Source organism: Leucoraja erinacea, chromosome 6 (assembly GCF_028641065.1).
Source record: "Leucoraja erinacea ecotype New England chromosome 6, Leri_hhj_1, whole genome shotgun sequence".
Classification (NCBI taxonomy): Eukaryota; Metazoa; Chordata; class Chondrichthyes; order Rajiformes; family Rajidae; genus Leucoraja; species Leucoraja erinaceus.
The window spans coordinates 59,296,901-59,315,403 of NC_073382.1; the positions used below are offsets into that span (position 1 = coordinate 59,296,901).

Genomic DNA, 18,503 nt, shown 5'->3' on the forward strand with positions numbered 1-18,503 from the left:
TGAAAAAGTTTGCAAATCCACTATCACTCAGTACCACAGAAAGCAAAAGCACAGAACCAGGTTGCTATTTTTACATTATTTTACATGATGCTAGAACTCTAAATTCACATTTTTGTGGTTGGAGCTGCTGATGGGATCAAGGGTTATGCTTGATTCGGCCAAATTGAATCCACAAAGTCAGCTTCTCTCATCTCATTTGTAAAAACCATAAAGGTGACATGCAACAGTGCTCATGAAATGTCATAATCAAGGTATGTCTGTCAGTTCCCTTTCAGATGCTAATTCAATGTTCACTGTTCTAGGACACATGCTTACAAGTAGTTTAACTAGATTAGGAACTGAAAAAAAGATAATGCCTGTAGCCACAATTTATCCCTAGTTTTTTTAATCAGAGTTTGCTTACCATGTCTAGACAATATAATTGCATTTATCTAAGAATGATAGAAACATGGATTATTTAATATTTACAACAACTCCATCTAAATTTAGATTAGTTAAAACCATTGTTTTACAAGGCATGTAAATCCTGGGAATCTCATCTAACACTTTTAATTGTGCCTTTCCTACACAGTTCCTTGTGTATTTATCTAGTGTATTAAAGTATCTCGCAGTATTTATTTTACTATAATATACATACGAGATGTATACATACTATAATATACATACTGTGTGTGTGTGTATGTATATACACGTACATACACATATACATACATACACACACACACTGCACAAATTAAAGATATTTGTGTCATCTCTAGTTCAAATGTCTTGGTCATTTATTCAACTTTTTCTGTCTTCATGAAAGGATCAATATCTACTTTTGAACACAATTATGAAATTAAATCATATTTCAAATATATCCTAGCCAATTCCCTAAGGCTAGAAGAGATTGCTTTGAAATAATGAAATGTCAGAGCAATATCCAAGAACTTTATTATTCTTATTGATAATAGTTTCATATTAACAGATCATAACCATTGTCTTTAAAATTAAAATTTTAATATATTTACATGACAGATAACATTTTGAAATAGAATATAGATGATGTAATTTAATTTACTTGTATTTCATAGAACCTATTCCAAATGACAATTCCCATTATCGACATTAAAGTCAAACTACCATTCAACAGTGCAATCACTGAATAAAATATTTTTGTGCACTTCATTGGTGTTATTTTGTTCATCACCATCAAAAGAGAATAGGAGAAATTTGAACACATTGAAAATGGGCAACTATTTATTTAGGGATTAAATTATGCCTGAACAGTCTAAAGACCAAATGTGTGTCTTTTCATGATCTTAAATACATTCTAGTTTAGGTTGAGTTTTATCTTAGCCGCATGTGGCATTCTAAATGAATATTATAGACAATTCCTATTAGAGAACTGGTTTCCTTTAATACTCTAGATTACTAATCAAAATGGTCAATTTAAACTTACTTGTGGGTTTTTGTAACTTCACAGAACTCAAAAAAAATCTGCAATATATTATTGTTAATTTTATTCAAGTTAGGCAGCAAGGAAGGTCTAGTGCTACTCTATGCTAAGGGTGTAGTCTGTGCTAACCTCTACAAACTAAGATTAACAATAAAGAGAATACTTGAGACTTGAACGAGGGGATTAACATTTCTTAGTCAAAAATCCATCATGTAAGAGGTTGAAAGCAGGAATCAGAATGTTACAATACTTTGATCTCAGGATGCTACAATTATTTGAATTAAGGATGCTATAAACTTTGATTTACACAAGGTATTGCAAAGTGTTTATGTTTAGGAATAAAGAGTTCAATAGCAGTTGAGAATAATATAAATTCACTAATCAAAATACAAAATCTTCCTGTAGAGATTTTTGTACAGGAAAGGGATCCATCATATACTTTTTGTTTAGAACATAAAGTGTTTGGGTAACTCAGTGGGTCCTGATGCAAGATTCCAGCATCTACAGTTCCTAGTGTCTACATATACTTTTTATTGCAGGCAAAGTACTTCCCAGTTTATTCTGCTACAAAAACAACAAAGAACCTGTTCTTTGGTCACCAACATGGCTTTTTTGACCATTACATGCTTTCACTTTACATACATTCAATACCAATATACCCAGAGACCAAATGTTCAGATTTTGTAATTTTCATGAAGATAACAAATAAGCCTTGTGGAAAATGCAATATGCAGAGGAGTATTACAAAAGTCATCCAACATTTGCAATTTAACACCACTCCTGAAGGACCTAATTTTTTTTTACTGCAACCCCAGATTAATCTACTTTTTTTTTTAAATGGAAAACCTTTTCCAAAGCACTCCTTCACCAACTGTTCACATCCCCAACTTGCTTATCATTTTCACCAATTAAGAATAACAGCTAAAAGATTAGAGCACAGGTAAATTTGGGTAATATACTACTATGGATTGAGTATTGACTAAGCGAGATAGTAGGAGCAAAATTATCTCTCTCAGGTTGACATGTTATAACTATGGCAGGGATCGGTAAACCAGTATATTTGGTGGTGCAGTGGTAAAGTTGCTGCCTTACTGCGCCAGAGACCGGGTTAGACCCCGACTACGGGTGTGTTGTCTGTACAGAGTTTGTACTTTCTCCCTGTGATCGGGTGGATTTTCTCCGGGTGCTCCGGTTTTCTCCCACACTCCGAAGCCTTACAGGTTTGCAGGTTAATTGGCTTGGTAAAATTGAACATTGTTTCTAGTGTGTCTATAGAATAGTGTTAATGTGCAGGGATCAATGGTCGATGCAGACTCAGTGGGCCAAAGGGCCAGTTTCCACGCTGTATCTCTAAACTAAAAAACAATCCATTCACAATTTGTATCAACTGTTTGGTAGCAAGAACCAAATATACAATGTCCTAGTTTGATGATGACAAGTGAAGTGCTAATACAGTATGAGTGGTGAGAAGGATTTAAAAGGTTTTAAAGAATTATCAACAAACTAATCGTGAGGGTTTATCCAGTAAAATAAAACGTTTAACATAATCTTTGTTTTTGTGCTCCTTTTATAATTAGCAGGATTGCATACACTTTTCTAGCAAATGCATCAATTTTCTGCCATCTTTCAAACCAAATTTAACAATGACAAGCAGTGAATTTTGATATTTTGTGCACCTCCAGAATACAAAATTATTTTAATGTCATAAAATAAATAAATTAACAATAAGGTGTGCGGGGATGTTGAACGTTGAAAGGCATTATTTAATTGAAAGGCTAAGAATAGAGAAGAGATGGTAAAAGGTGCAGTTTACTATATACTTGTTTTGGTTTGCAAGTTTAAGAGCAAAGTTTTTTCGTACTGATGCACCTTTTAAAGTCCAAGTAAGTTATATTTTTTTGCCCATAGGCATATTCCAAATTATTAACACAAGTACATGGAACTGAAGTATTAAATGTTCCACAGTACATAAAGTCCAGAGGTAAATTCCTACTGTGCCTTATATTTTTTTAATATAGGTATTGCCTTATATGAGTCTATGTGGAAGAACACAGTGACAGTGTATTAAAAATATCCACTGACTTGGGCTCCACAGCCTTCTGTGGCAAAGAATTCCACAAATTCAACATCCTCTGACTAAATACATTTCTCCTCATCTCCTTCCTAAAAGACGGTGGAATGGTATCCATTATTGCCAATTGGCTGCTATAATACGGTAGTATCATTGCGTAAATAGTAGAAACAAACAGCTACAGATGCTGGCTAATACACAAATGACACAAAGTGCTGGAGTAACTCAGCAAGTCAGGCAGCATCTCTGGAGAACATGGATAGGTGACATTTCGGGTTGAGACTCTTGTCCAGACTCTTGGTCTGGAACTGGGCTTGGAACCCAGGTGAGTTGATAGCACCAGCCAGCTGGCGGTCAGGGGAGAGGCGAGGATCAGCTGAGTCATTGGTCGCGACCCAGCCGGAGTGCAGGTAACGGCTGGAGGTGGTGGTGACTGAGTCAGCACAGCCTGGAAGCTGCTGAGGAAGCAGTGCAGGCCGGGATAGCAGTGCATGCCAGTGTTGACAGCCCGTCCTGGAAGGGGGTGGAGGTCTCTCCACTATAACCAAAATACATTATAAAGAGGTCTGTTAAAACAAGTGTTTACAGTAGTGTCTATGGAAGGATGTACTAGATTGCTGAATGCTCTCCCTCAACTGTGCTGAAAAAGACAACCAGGTATATAATGCTCACCAGCCAGTGATCATACCTTAGATACCTGGCCAAACTATAAGGTAAAACCAAAAACATGAACAGGCAAAGTTAACAGCAGAATTGTTTTGCTAATCTTGTGCACTTTGATTCAAAGCTTAGCAAAGCCAAAGGTGAAGCGCAATGAATCTGTAGCAACAGAAAACTGGTTAGACTGAAAAACTGGTAATGGCATCAGTTATGCTCTTCCAGGCATCATAGAAGTAGGTGGTTAATTCCAGACTACCTGCTGTGTCAACATACAATGTGCATGCTCAGGGCATAAGTTGAAGAAATTAGAAGTAGAAGCAGAACTATGACACTGCCAATATCACGGCCACTCCTTTACCCAAGTGTCACTTTGCTTCATTAACTTCAGAACCCAAATAGGTAGGAAATACTCCTATTGTTTTCCAAAACTGGAGTAGGAAATAAACCATTCAATTTGCAATGACAAATGTTGAGCTTGTCACCACTGAGAAATGTCCAAGTTTCTGAGACCCATAGCTTAAGATATGCCATTTATTGTCACTATACATGTACAATGAAACTGAAAGCTGCTCATACTCAGTGCATACATACAATTTAGCAACAAAAAACAAGAAACAGAAAAAACAAAAAACAGAAGGGAGATGGGGGGGGGGAATAGGTGCACAAATTCTACGGCGCTACATACATATATACATATATACAGATGGAAGTCCGTGTTGGGCGGTCAAGTCAGTGCATGTGTGAATTTGAATTTATAGTAGTTATAATTCTCCTTTAACAAAGGAAGATGAAAACAACAACTTCCTTCATATCGAACAGATGGTGATGAGGGGTTGTGGGATCCAATCTACGATCATGTGGAACTGGTCACCTTCAGCCACCTGCGCTCACTGTGCTGCCACGTTCAGCCCTAACCCCCCACATCTCCGTGCTGAGCACCCACAATGCTCATTTTAGTCCACCCACGAGGATATTACATTATGGGTAGGAAAGGTTTAGATGGATACGGGCCAAACGTGGGCAGGAGGGACTAGCGTAGATGGGGCATCTTGGTCAGCATGGGCAAGTTGGGCCTAAGGGTTTGTTTCAGGGCTATGACTCTATGACAGTTTATGCGTGTTATCCATTCACATCAGAGCCAATCACGAAGTAATGACACATTTTGATTGCTGTGGGAACGTCAGCTCAGAAACGAGCCCTCAACCAGCTTCCCAACACAGCAGCAAGTAGAAGCAGTTTTCTTTATACAAGGTTCCTAGCTGCCAACACTGGCCACTTTTAGTGCCAAATGCACTGACACTCAGGATGAGTTCCTAGGAACAAGGGCACTGAGGTACTAGTGTAGCAATGTTACAAAATTTTGAGATTTTAAAAATCAAGTCTGCAATTTATCCCATCAGATAAAGCATAAAAAGAAGTTTAATTAGACACCTAATTCACTTTCATATCATCAGTATTAAAAACGTTATGGCCATTTTCATACTCGGAAATTAGCATCTTGCTCCCTATTGCTTTTCCATTGACTTAACGCAAAAGCTGTGATCGAGGACAATCAAAAGCCCATAACTTTCTTAAAAATTAAAAGAACTGAATGAAATTTTAAGTTATTATAGATTGAAGCATTCTGAAACAAATATGAAACAATCTTACTTGGATGACCTGAAATTAAAGCATATAATTAGTTAGTGACCTAATTGGAGCTAATTACAAAATTCAATTATTAGATCTAAACATCTATCCATTTCTTAAGAAAAGGTTAACATTTTTAAATAGCCTAAGTGTCCAAATAACATTCACACAAGAATTCACATTATAACATGATTTTTAAATCTCATTGTCATGAATTTATAGGCCAAATGGAAGGAATTTAGTATTTAATTCCCGTAAATTAATGGCCATTTTAATCATCTTGCGAGTGGGATTTTGTGGAACGGGATCGATTGGAACGTTGCGGTTTGCGGTGAATTTAAACCCCATATCGGCAGGACAAACACTGCTGGTTCGTATGGGGCCTAAATCACCTTTTCGCAACGTAAAATGTGGATTAAAGTAATCCTAAGAAGCACGTTTATATGTAAAATAAACGGCTTACCTTTATCTGTCCCGTACGGGAGATCCGTCCCGTTGTTGGCGTTAGAAGTTGCTTTTTATTTTACTCCAGCAATTAAATTATCCAGCGATGTTTTAAAAAAATGGATAGTACGGATGTCGGAGCGATTTCTCTGCAGCAGCTAAACAGCCTTAGAAAATCGACTTCGACAGGCAGGAGGCGCTAAAGTCGCGCACACGGCCAGTGGCAGAACTGCAGTGCGCTGAAGGTAAGTTTTGTAACATACCTAACTAGTGTATCCTTAATCCCAATCCCACCCATTTCACTTTCCATATCCCTCACTCCGCAATCCCTGTTGATATATAAGCTCCAGATGATATAAAGCAGCATTTCTTACTTCCTGCAGACCCCTTGGTATTCCCAACCTTCATTACAACCATACCTATGCACTTTGTTGTATCAAGGATATGTAACTTATGCAGGCAACAAAAGAAGACCAAGAGAATTAAGATAAGCTGGCACTTCATTTCACATTCACGCCCACCAGCTCCATTATTGACAGAGGAACGATCTGGAAGTGGCAAAGCACCAGGCGTAACTATATTGCAGAAGGTCACAGAATAGCTCAGGAGTCATAGAACAGTACAGCACAGGAACAGGCCCTTTGGCCCATGATGTGTGATGCCAGATTTAAACTGTACGTCTACCTGCACATATCACTCAATTTCCACTGCTCATGCCTGTCTAAAAGCCTCTAACGTTGCTCTCCTATCTGGTTTCACCACTTCCCCAAGCAAAATATTCTAGACATCTACCACTTCCTGTGCAAAAAAAGTTCCCTCAAATATTTTAATTTTCCCACTCTCACCTTAAAAATATTCCCTCCAGTCCCTGACATTCTCACTGGGAAAAAGACCGACCATCTGCCCCGTCTATGCCTTTTATAATTTTATAGGAAACTCGATGCAGTGGCACAGCGGTAGATTTGCTGCCTACAGTGCCAGAGACCCAGGTTCGATCCTTACCATGTAGATCCTGACTACGGATGCTATCTGTGCAGAGTTTGTATGTTCTCCTCATGACCTGCGTGGGTTTTCCCCGGTTAACCTACAAACCTGTATGTCTTTGGAGTGTTTCCCCTCACACTCCAAAGACATACATGTTTGTAGGTTAATTGGATTTGTAAAATTGTAAATTGGCCTTAATGTAGGATAGAGTTAATGTGCTGGGATCACTGGTCGACATGAACTCGGTGGGCCGATGGGACTGTTTCCACGCTGTATCTCTAAACTAAACTAAACTAAACTCAGAAAGCAAGGTAAAACAGAAACTCTATAATCCAAATATTTAAGTACCATTTATATAAGCATTCGTGCAACACAAGTGCTCAGCTGTAACTGCCTGGCTACTATTTCTTATTGGAAGTTTTCCCAACTGGAATTGAGAACTCCTCCTCCTAGTTATGCTGTACAAGCAGTAAAAGTTCCGAGGCCGGCCAGCCCCACGATGGTATCCAGATCCGCAGCTCCGCAGTTTCCCGAGCCCCCGGGTCGTTCAGTCCGCTTTGCTAAAAGCCGAGAAGGGAAAAGTCTTCTCACAGCACAGTTTCCCCCCCCCCCCCCCCGGTAAAAATACTATTAAAAAACACCAAACACTACATTTAACTAGACAAAAAATAAAAAAAAGACAGACAGGCTGTAGGGGCCGCTGCAACGGGTGAGTCGCGCCGCCAATGTGTACCATTTATATAAGCATTCGTGCAACACAAGTGCACAGCTGTAACTGCCTCTACTAGCCAAATATCCTCCTCCTATTATGCTGTACAAGCAGTGACCATCCCTCCTTTAAGTCTTTAAAATAAATCTTTCAGCACGGTAATTTTAAAGTGTCAAAATCCGTGTGGGGGAGGGGGGTCGATTTATAAAACGGGATGCTCACAGCCAAATATCATACCTTACTGACAAGGAAGTCTGTAGCTTCAAAGTGCCGTCCATACATTTTTGGAGATTCTCCAGGTATAGGTTCTATTTTAATGCAGACCTCTTGGCCTTTCCGGGCAACTTCAACTTGTTTATGATTCACTTCTATACTGGTAACAATACCAATATCGACAAACTGGAGAAAGTAGAAATCCTTATTAATTTCCACAACAGGCAATTTAACAGAAGGATCAAACACACTAAGATACCCAGATAAAAAGTGACAGGCAAGGGTTTGTTTTCTTGTTAACTTTTGAATTAATGGCATACTAAATAATCCTCCATTAAATCACTCTCTATTGTTCTGATAATTAATTATACATGTTTCCATAATCACAAATTAAAAACTGGTTTATAAAATGATATGAATTTAAATTCATATTGGCAATGTTATTATGGTGTTGTACAAGTGAATTAAGATGTAAAGCTACCTAAACAGGTTTATAAAATGTTATGAATTAAAATTCATACTGACAATGTTTTTTTTGGTGTACGAATGCATGAGGATTAAACATATCTAAACTCACACTTTTTGAAGGAACACACATTGGAGTGCCTTGTTTCAGAATGCCAGCTTCTATTGTAACTCCCATTACAATTGGATCACGAGAATTAAAGATGAACTGAGGAATAATTCGCAGTTTTGAAGGAAAAACAGCTATATGCCTGATAAGGAAAGTACAGATATTAACTATCATGAAAGAACAATGCAGATAAGGAACAAGCTTTCTTAAATTAAAGTGTTCATATGCATATTTTCAAGACAATTAGTACCCTGATAAAAGAATGTGGTTAAGGAATATGGATAAAATGTTGTAGTAAACAATTTTCCAGTCATGGCCCTTAAAAAAACCATGTGATAATGCATGTATAATACCTTTCAGTATAATATTTAATAGTTCTGAACTTACTTGAATTCTTCTTGCTTCTGTTTTTTGTAATCCTGTCTGTATTTTGTGAAAGCATCAAATAAATGGTAGATAATTTCTGCACTGAAGATCCTGACTCCGAGTGTATCAGCAAGGTCCTGGGAATCACGTTCGATCTTCACATCAAATGCAAGAATGACTGAATACCTACAACAATGTTAAAGTTAGACTTTGACAAGTACATTGTACAATGTTTAACATCAGCATATAACACAGAGTACCGCCAATAAACCTCTTCCTCCTCCTCCATTCTGCTAGCACCAGCTGCTCTATTTCCTGTCCTGTACCTCTGTACACATGACAATAAACGACACTAGCCTAATCCCCTGCCATCCATCCACTATTCTACTTATTTGATAAATTAGGTCTTTCTCTTCATAATGAAGTGCGGCTAGGGAAGACACATTTGAAGCTATTGGGAAACAAAAAGGCCAAGTGGCTTACTTTGGCTACAGTTTCTTACATTTTGACCTGTACAAACTACTGGTCAGGTCACATTGGCCTGGATTATAGATGTAAAATATCATTCACACTTACTGAGTATCGTGTTCAAGCATGGCTGATGATTTCACCACATCTCTTTTATGGACAGGTCCAATGTTAATCCCAGCATACTGAAAAGGGAATCAGTTTTTATTTGAAAAAGAAACACTGAAAAATTGATTATTACTGGATAAATCAGAATCATTCGCTGTCAAGAATCATTGTTCTGGACACCAAAGTTTGAATTCTAGTATAGCAACTAGGCACTTTAAATGCAAGCAAATCTGTCCACTAGTTCACTTATTGGAAGGACATTGTTCTTATTTGGTTTGGTTTCTATGTAAGCTCTGACTGAATTTCGCCTTCCCCCAACAATATTCCAGAAATAATACATTTTAAAGAGAGATTTAAACTTCTTATACTCACTGGCACGTTTGACTGTCGAAGGAATTCTAAGAGCGCTTCCAAAGATCCCAATGTAGAAGCTTGTACATAAACACCCTTCTCCTCCAGTTTAATACAACTCAGCGTTTGCTTCAGTTCGTGTTCGAGCTCATCCTGTTAACAACGATGTAACAAGGCTATTACATGCCAGTCATGATTTTACATCAAATGTATAAACATAAAGGATACTAAAATTATTATTTTTTTAATTCTAAAAGATATTGACCTCTAATTACTCAAATTGTTTTATATTAATGGTTCTGCAATTTTCTATTTCTAATTATATCGCAATTTCCATACGAACTAAATGCCTTCAAATGCTGCACAATACAAAAAAGATCATTTTATAACGTAAAATCTACATGTATAGTCCTGAAGAAAATAAGCTGAACAGTACTTGTAAGTTTACTGGTTGCTTTCAGAATAGTTATGAGTTTAAACACACTGGACATTGTGCACTGGGATCTTGATAAAGAGCCAATTGATGGATCTTTTTCAATTCAATGTGCAATGAAACATGGATTAATTTGAGATAAGCATGATATCAAATACCAGTGCATTTGGTCTGTGACTGCGGCTGAATTCTTTATAGAAGTAGCAGCAGAACACTGGGAAGAGGTGCCAAATGCATTCAGCCTCACAGCTCTACAGTAACTACAAAAATAAGCACGAATTATGAAAGTGCAGGACCTTTTCCCTAGAACTTCATATCTTAATGCTTTTAACTTATCAGGATTCCAACATGTCCTTAGTTGTTCTTTTTAATTAAATATGAGATTAAAAAAAATAATTTATTCTACATTGTTTTTTAATACGGTTGACAATCAGACTGCAGAATGACAAGGCAAGCGGGGGTCAGCTTCTACATCGTTAGCATGTTAGTGTAGGTAGATGGGGACTTAGTGCAGAATATTAAAAAAAACTCCAAACTGCTTAGTGCAATTAAACATCTTGGCCACAGGTTACTAAAAACAGGTGAATAACCGATAAAAACAAAGGCGATTAAATTGAGCATTTTTGATTTAATATAGGGAAGCAGCCAATTTCCTAGGCAATAATTCTGAGAATCAAAAACAGACAATTTCTTAAGAAAAATAGGACAAACTATCATATAAAATGTACAAGGATATATCAGGCATTTCAAACAAAAGAACACTGTGTGGATACACCTCTCAGTTTTTTTTTTTAAATAGCTTAATTTTTCTTGTTACAAATCTTTAAACATAATGTGGAGTTTTCTAGCACCGGTGAGTAATAAACATACATTATTGTGCAAGATTCATAAGAGATTTCATAAATGCTTAAACTTAAGCAGGTTTACATTTAAAATACCTACAAGGACAGAAATTGCTGCAAATATTCAACATCAGGTAGGATTTGTAGACAGAAAATCAAGCAACATATCAGTTCAATAATTTTTTAAAAAAAGAAGAAAACTGTTTCAAGCTAGAACATTGAAATGCAAAGCACTGTAGTCCAGGAACAGCTGTTTCACCAACAACCATCAGGCTATTGAACACTACGGACTCCAACTAAACTTCAAACTACAAAGTATCTTGGGTGCATTAGGAACTTTCAGATTATTTTGTTTTACACTATTATTTTAAAAATGTATGGAACATTTTGTTTATTATGTTATCTATTGAGTAATCTTCACAAACCTGCAGCAAGAAATAATTTCATTGGTCCATCTCAGTACATATGGCAATTAAAGTCATCAAGTTGTTACCGTATAATGTTATGTTCAAACTAGGCAAAACTCAATGAATCCAGAGATAACCAGCCCCTTCAGATTAGCAGAAATGGCCCATTCTGATCAAGGGTCATCAAGCTGTAACAAGGTTTTTCTCTCCACAGATGTTGCCTAACCGGTTGGGAAATTTCTAGTATTTTGTTTAGATTTGCTGCAACTGCAATGTTTTGTTGTGACCCCCCTGCCCCCTTCACCATTTATCTCCCCCACATTTCTACCTGCTGCAGCTTAGTTGTTATCATCATGCACTCACACCCTCTCTTGACAGCAATACTATCACTTGCATGAAACCCCTATCTTAGACATTCCATTTGTTTTTTTAATCCACCCACCCCCATCTCCCTTCTAGTCTGCAACTTAAATCATGTTTGAATCGCTGGTTGGCGTGAACTCGGTGGGCCAAAGGGACAAACTAATTGTAAAGTTTCCTGGTTTCATTGAAAAGTACTGAAATATGAATGGTTTCCCTCTCTACTAATGTTAGCTAACTGGCTGTGCATTTACAGCACTTCCGGATATTTTGTATTTCGTTTAGTTTAGGGATAGAGCATGGAAACAAGCCTTTCAGCTCACTGGGACCAGGCCAACTATCGATCACACGTCGACACTCGTTCTATGTTATTCGCAATTATAGAATGTACATGAAGAAACAAAAATAAACAAACAATAATTATACACACAGTATCCAGGACAATGACTGCAGGTTACTGGTTCACAACAGGAAGCTGCTTTAAGGGATTTGCTGCAGAAACAGACACAGTCATCTCTTAAAATGATACTTTAAAAGCAATGTGACATCCATTTCTAATTAATTGACAGAACCCTTTCTTTCTTTCAATACAATCAGAATTCACTTGTGTATACCCATGCACATAGAGGGGCATTACTATTGAGAATTTATTTCCATGGGAACACGGGAATCAATGGGGGAAAAAAGTGTTTGTATTTTAGAAAATAGCGATATGGCAATTTTTTAGGAACATGCCCCTTCGTGACACTATTTTCTTTTCAAAATGATCGGATTGTCAAGTAACCAAAATCCAAACCTTTAGAACGGCAATTTCATCATCCTTGTGGGCTATTAGTAGTGGTAAACCTGCAAGAGATTTCTCCAAATCTTTTGCGAGTACTTTCACACCTTGTGCAGCCCAGACTTCCTTTTGTTTCTCATATGTATTCTGAGGAAGAAAAAAAAATTCAAAATTAATGAAAACACAATTGTATTTAATAACAACATGTTTCTTTCTGGTAGGTGTGGCTACAGATAACAACAATGAAAGCAGCTAATATTAGATATGTTTTCTTCAGCTTACTTCAAAATTCATGACTTACTCTGAAAGATGAGAAACAGATGCATAAAAATGTCATGCATTCACTTGCAGAATGGATCCTAGAACAGCTGTACTCAGAAACAGTCATGCGATCTGATTTTGATTCTCCTAATGGGCTCCATCTAATACTATCCAGATTGAAGTCACTGCATCCATTAAAGAAGCTTAGTTTCTACCGTTTAATCAAATACTGAAGAAACGTTTGAATTTGATTTTGCTAAATTTGCATTCTAACTGTACTTGCCAAGTATTTAGATTTAAAAACAAATCTAATGCAAATCAGCATATAGACACTTTAATCTTTAACTGTAAAGGTGAATCAATTTAATTTTAAACCGGTGTTGCGTAATAATGCTAAACATTATAGATTTTGGCCATTGGTTTTATTGTATTCACCATCCCATTCAAAAATGTACTGAATTAATTTCTTTAGAATTTGTTCCTTTTCTAGATGAACACAGCAATGTATAGGAAATTGAATAAATTTGAATTGAATTGAATAAATGTTATTAGCCAAGTATGTATACATACAAGGAATTTGCCTTGGTGCTTTCCTCTCAAGACAACACGATATACATAAAACATTATAATTTAGACGTGAAGAATGAAATAAAATACTAGAGCAAAAAAAGGCTACAGATTTTTGGTTGTTGAGTAGAGCTACTGCTCATGGAAAACTTTTTTCATGTCTGGCTGTGGCGGCTTTGACAGAGAGAAGTGCTTCAAAGAGTTTGTGGCCATAGTGAGAGGGGTCAGGGATGATCTTACCCGCTCGCTTCCTGGCCCTTGCAGCGTACAGTTCGTCGATGGGGGGGGGGGGGGGAGGGGGGCAGCAGCAACAACCTTCTCGGAAAGAACTGCAGATGCTGGTTTAAATCGAAGGTAGACACAAAATGCTGGGGTAACTTAGCGGAACAGGCAGTATTTCTGGAGAGAAGGTTCAGGTCGAGACCGCAAGGGTCTGAAGAAGGGTCTCGACGCGAAACGTCACCCATTTCTTCTCTCCAGAGATGCTGCCTGACCCGCTGAGTTGCTCCAGTATTTTGTGCCCACAGCAATGTATATCCAGCTGGGATATTACTCTTTCACATGTTAAAAGATACAATTGTAGCATTATTTGAAATTATTCCCTTATATCATTGTAGCATTATTTGAAACAATTTCCATTCATAAAGTGAAGTGTGCAACAGCAAAGGTACACTAAGTCTTGTATTAAAATGATCCTGAAACGACATTTTAAATATATCTTTCTACTTTCTTAGCTGGTAGCTTATTCACCCGTCAAAATATATTTTCTTCCAATAAATGAATATTTAAAACATACTTTCTGATGTCTATGAAAAGTCTATTTCATTTAATATTTTTCTAACCCAAGGACGAGATAGACGAAGATAGACACAAAATGCTGGAGTAACTCTGCAGGAAAGGCAGCATCTCTGGAGAGAAGGAATGGGCGATGTTTAAGATTGAGACCCTTCTTCAGACAGTCAAGAGAGGAAGAGATACAGATAAGGAAGTGTAAGGTGTGAGAATGAGACATCAAAGGGGGTGGAGATCAAGGAAATTGTAGAAAAGATTGTTGTCAGCTAGGAGAAGCAAAGAGATAAAATGTAATCAGCAACAGTCAGACTGGTTGATGAACTGGAAGGAGATGGGATGGAAAGAGAGGGAATGCGAGGGTTACTTGAAGTTAGAGATGTCAATATTCATACTGCAGGGGTTACAGTAGATGAGGTTGGAGGAGATGCAAGTGAACCTCTGCCTCATCTGAACAGACTATCAGAGTCCTTGGACAGTGTCAAGGGAGGAGGTACAGGGACAGGTGCTGCATCTCCTGTGGTTGCAGGGGAAAGTACCTGGGGAGGGGGTGGTTTGGGTGGGAAGGGACGAGTTAACCATGGAGATACGGAGGGAACACTCTGCGGAAAAGGGTGAAGATGGGAAGATGTGGCTAGTGGTGGGATCCCATTGAAGGTGGAAAAAATGTTGGAGGATTATGAGCTGTATGCGACAGCTGATGGGGGTGAAAGGCGAGGACCAGGGTGACTTTATCCCTGTTGCGACTGGGGGAGGCGGACAAGAGCGGAGTTGCGGTATATCGAGGAAAACCTAGTGAGGGCCTGATTTATGATGGAAGAGGGGAATCCCCATTCCCTAAAGAATGTGGACATCTCAGATGTCATGGTATGGAACACCTCATCTTGAGCTCAGATGCGGCATAGACGTAGGAATTGGGAGTACAGGATAGAGTCTTTGTGGGAAGAAGAAGTGTAGTCTAGATAGTTTTGGGAGTCAGTAGGTTTATATTAAATGTCAGCCAATAGTCTATCTCCTGTGATGGAGACGGTGAGATCAAGAAACGCTGGGGAAATATCTGAGATGGTCCAAGTGAATTTGAATGGAGGATGGAAATTAGTAGTAAAGTTGAAGAAGAACGTGCGTTCTGCATGGGTGCAGGAGGTTGCCCCGATGCAGTCGTCAATATAGCAGAGATAGAGTTCAGGGATAGGGCCAGAGTAATTTTGTATGGAATAATATTATCATAAAGCCATTGAACTGTTACAATACTTCTGCTGACAAATATAGCAAGACAAACACTAGCATTTGTATTAAAATTCTTTATTGTATTCCACACCTTCACTCTCAATTCTTTGAGAGGTGGTGGTAACAGAAGACCTCTGATCTGTGTAACGATAGGACCTTCAACTCCAGGAACAATAATTGTATCTCCTTCCTTCATAACACCATTGATTAGGATCACATCAATTGTCGTCCCCATTCCAGGAAGAGCTTTTACCTAATGGGAAGGAACACCCAGAAAAATACATTAAAATTACAGTTATATAGTTTTGCCATTCTTCAAGTTCGGGCTTAGATCAATGTCCAAGATCCTATGCCAGTATTTTGAATAAGAACAGATAATTCCGCACAGAATTCTGGCCAATATTTATCTCTCAAACAACATTACATGTTGACAGATCATTTGATATTATCACAATACTGTTTGTGGTAGCTTAATGTGCATAACATTTCACATCAAGTAATCAATGCAATAACTCATGCACTATGAAGCTATCCAGATTGAATTAAAACCAGAATGAATAGATTCAATCAATTGTCTTTGTTATTTAACCATAGCAAGATACACTGCAACCCCCAATATCTTCAAGTTATTAAAATGTATAAAATAAAGTCCTTACTCCAGACTGTAACTCAGTAACCCTAACTGAAAAATGCAACTATGGTACAAAAAAACAAGCTTATTTGCAAATCCAGTCATCCTATTTTAAAAAAAGGGCATTTAAATTTATCAAAGATCATAAATCTCAAATACTTACCTCCATAACTTGAGCTCTTAACTCCAGAGAATATGCTAGTCTCTTTGCAAGCATAGTCTGAGTTAGTTCCACCAATAGTGCAATAAGATTTCCCATACCATCTCCAGTGTGAGCAGATGTTGGTACCAATGAGAGAAACGTACGTGGATCCTTGTTCTCAAAGAATAACGCAGCATTAAGACCCTATGAGACAAGTAGTTTAGATATGATTAAATTATTTTATTGCAATTAAAGTGGTAAGTTACTCCCTATGTTTTGTGTTCAAAATCCATGAAAATTGCTTTATTTTCCCCTGTCCTTCATTGCTCAGAAGTAGCATTTTTACATTCGAAGTACCAAAAAGTTTACAGGTAGGAATTTCAAGATTTGAATTAGCGATGAAGGAACTGCAATATACATTCATGCAGGTGTGTTTGAGGGGAACTCAAAGTCATATGTATTTTGACAATATGCAGATGTTGTACTTATTATTGAATTTCACGAGATTGGGAAGATGTTAAAGCAGGTTTACTCAATTGCTGCATTGAACAAAATTTGGCCAGCATGGATGGGTTGGGCCAAAAGGCCGGTTTCTATGCTGTACAGCTCTATAACTCTAATAGAATATCTTAGAGGCAGAGGCAGCTAAAATCACGAGACAAGGACAATAGGCATAGTCTTTTCCCCAGAGATAACGACAATAGGCACAGTCTTTTCCCAAGAGATAAGGACAATGGGCACAGTCTTTTCCCCAGAGTAGGAAAGTCTAAAGCTAGAAGGCATAGATTAAGATGAGAGAAAGATTTAAAGAGAGACCAGAGGGGAAACTTTTTTCTCCACACGGAGGGTGGGGCACTTATGGAACAAGCTGCCAGAGGAAGTGGTAGAGGTGGGTACAATTATCTATATAATTAAAAGTCTCATCATGATCACTTCCTGTCTGCGCTGTATATTGATTTTAGAAAAAACGCTACCATATTGCTATGATTTTTGGCCATCTTGCTCACAGTCCTCCTCTGCTGAGCAGGCCCCAAGGAATTTTCCCATCGATGAAAAATAAAAAAAGTTATGTGTTTAAAGAACCTTGAGATCCTCTCGCCTGTCAATCACTGCGATGAAGGAGACGCCCCTTCCGAGGGGGGGGGGGCAGGACTATAAAACCGCAGATGCCTGGACATGACTCAGTCATTCTGCAAGATCGCGAGGGAGAGGCCACAACTCTCATTCTTAGCTGTAAATCTACTGAACCATTCGGCCCACAATGTCCATACTAGCCCTCTGGAAACCAGTCCCTTAGGCCCACAACACCATGCTAGCGCTCCAGAAAGCCCCCCCCCCCCCCAGCAATATTGGAACTGGTGGAGAGGTGGAATATTGCGTTGGGGGGCCAGCCCTTCCGTGTGAAGCTGGGACCCAAGGGGTCCCACTTAGTCTAGTAACCTTTTAAAAACACCAAGACAAGAGGAAATATATAAATAAAAGCCATTACGCTCAGACAAACAATATTTCTGAAAACAAATTCAAAAATAAAACACCAAACAAAAATTTTTCCGAACCCCCACTCCCACACACCTTTGTATAAAGATATATAATGAAAACTCACAAACCTGTTGTGCAAATTCAACAATAGTAGATTTGGCTCTCTCATCAAATTCATCTTTTGTATTCTTTTTCTGCTTCTTTAGTGTGGTAACGATATCTGTATCTGGACTCTTCTTCCAATCATACAATCTGTCAATCTGAATTTGTTTTTAACATAACACTTTCAGAAACAAAGTACTTATTCGAATGCAATTGTCCCATGTACCCACATTTAGTATTATGTGTGGAAAAAAATTGCCAACCATGAAGGTCGAAGGTTTGAACAATGAACATGAAGGAGTTTGAAAACATATATTAAAAATAATAGGGTAAAAAAAAAAAAAAAAAATGCTTTCCTCATCTTTCCATCTATTGAATGAGGGGGACTGAACAAAAAGTCAGAAGAAGCAACATCTAAATTACAAAAACTTAATCTAACTATTCATAAACGTTGTAACCTAAGGTTA

At 37.9% G+C, this 18,503-nt stretch overlaps 1 protein-coding gene across 1 annotated transcript in view; it reads right to left on the reverse strand.

Moving 5' to 3' along the window:
• eif5b (eukaryotic translation initiation factor 5B) overlaps window positions 1–18,503 on the reverse strand; it is a 71,038-nt gene that overhangs the window by 1,019 nt on the left and 51,516 nt on the right. Inside the window, exons 15-23 of the mRNA XM_055637174.1 lie at window positions 18,063–18,194; window positions 16,477–16,659; window positions 15,774–15,935; window positions 12,854–12,985; window positions 10,037–10,168; window positions 9,665–9,741; window positions 9,110–9,274; window positions 8,726–8,864; window positions 8,173–8,334 (exon numbers count right to left, since the gene is read on the reverse strand). Coding sequence (XP_055493149.1) covers window positions 8,173–8,334; window positions 8,726–8,864; window positions 9,110–9,274; window positions 9,665–9,741; window positions 10,037–10,168; window positions 12,854–12,985; window positions 15,774–15,935; window positions 16,477–16,659; window positions 18,063–18,194 — 1,284 coding nt within the window. The remainder of the gene's footprint in view (window positions 1–8,172; window positions 8,335–8,725; window positions 8,865–9,109; window positions 9,275–9,664; window positions 9,742–10,036; window positions 10,169–12,853; window positions 12,986–15,773; window positions 15,936–16,476; window positions 16,660–18,062; window positions 18,195–18,503) is intronic.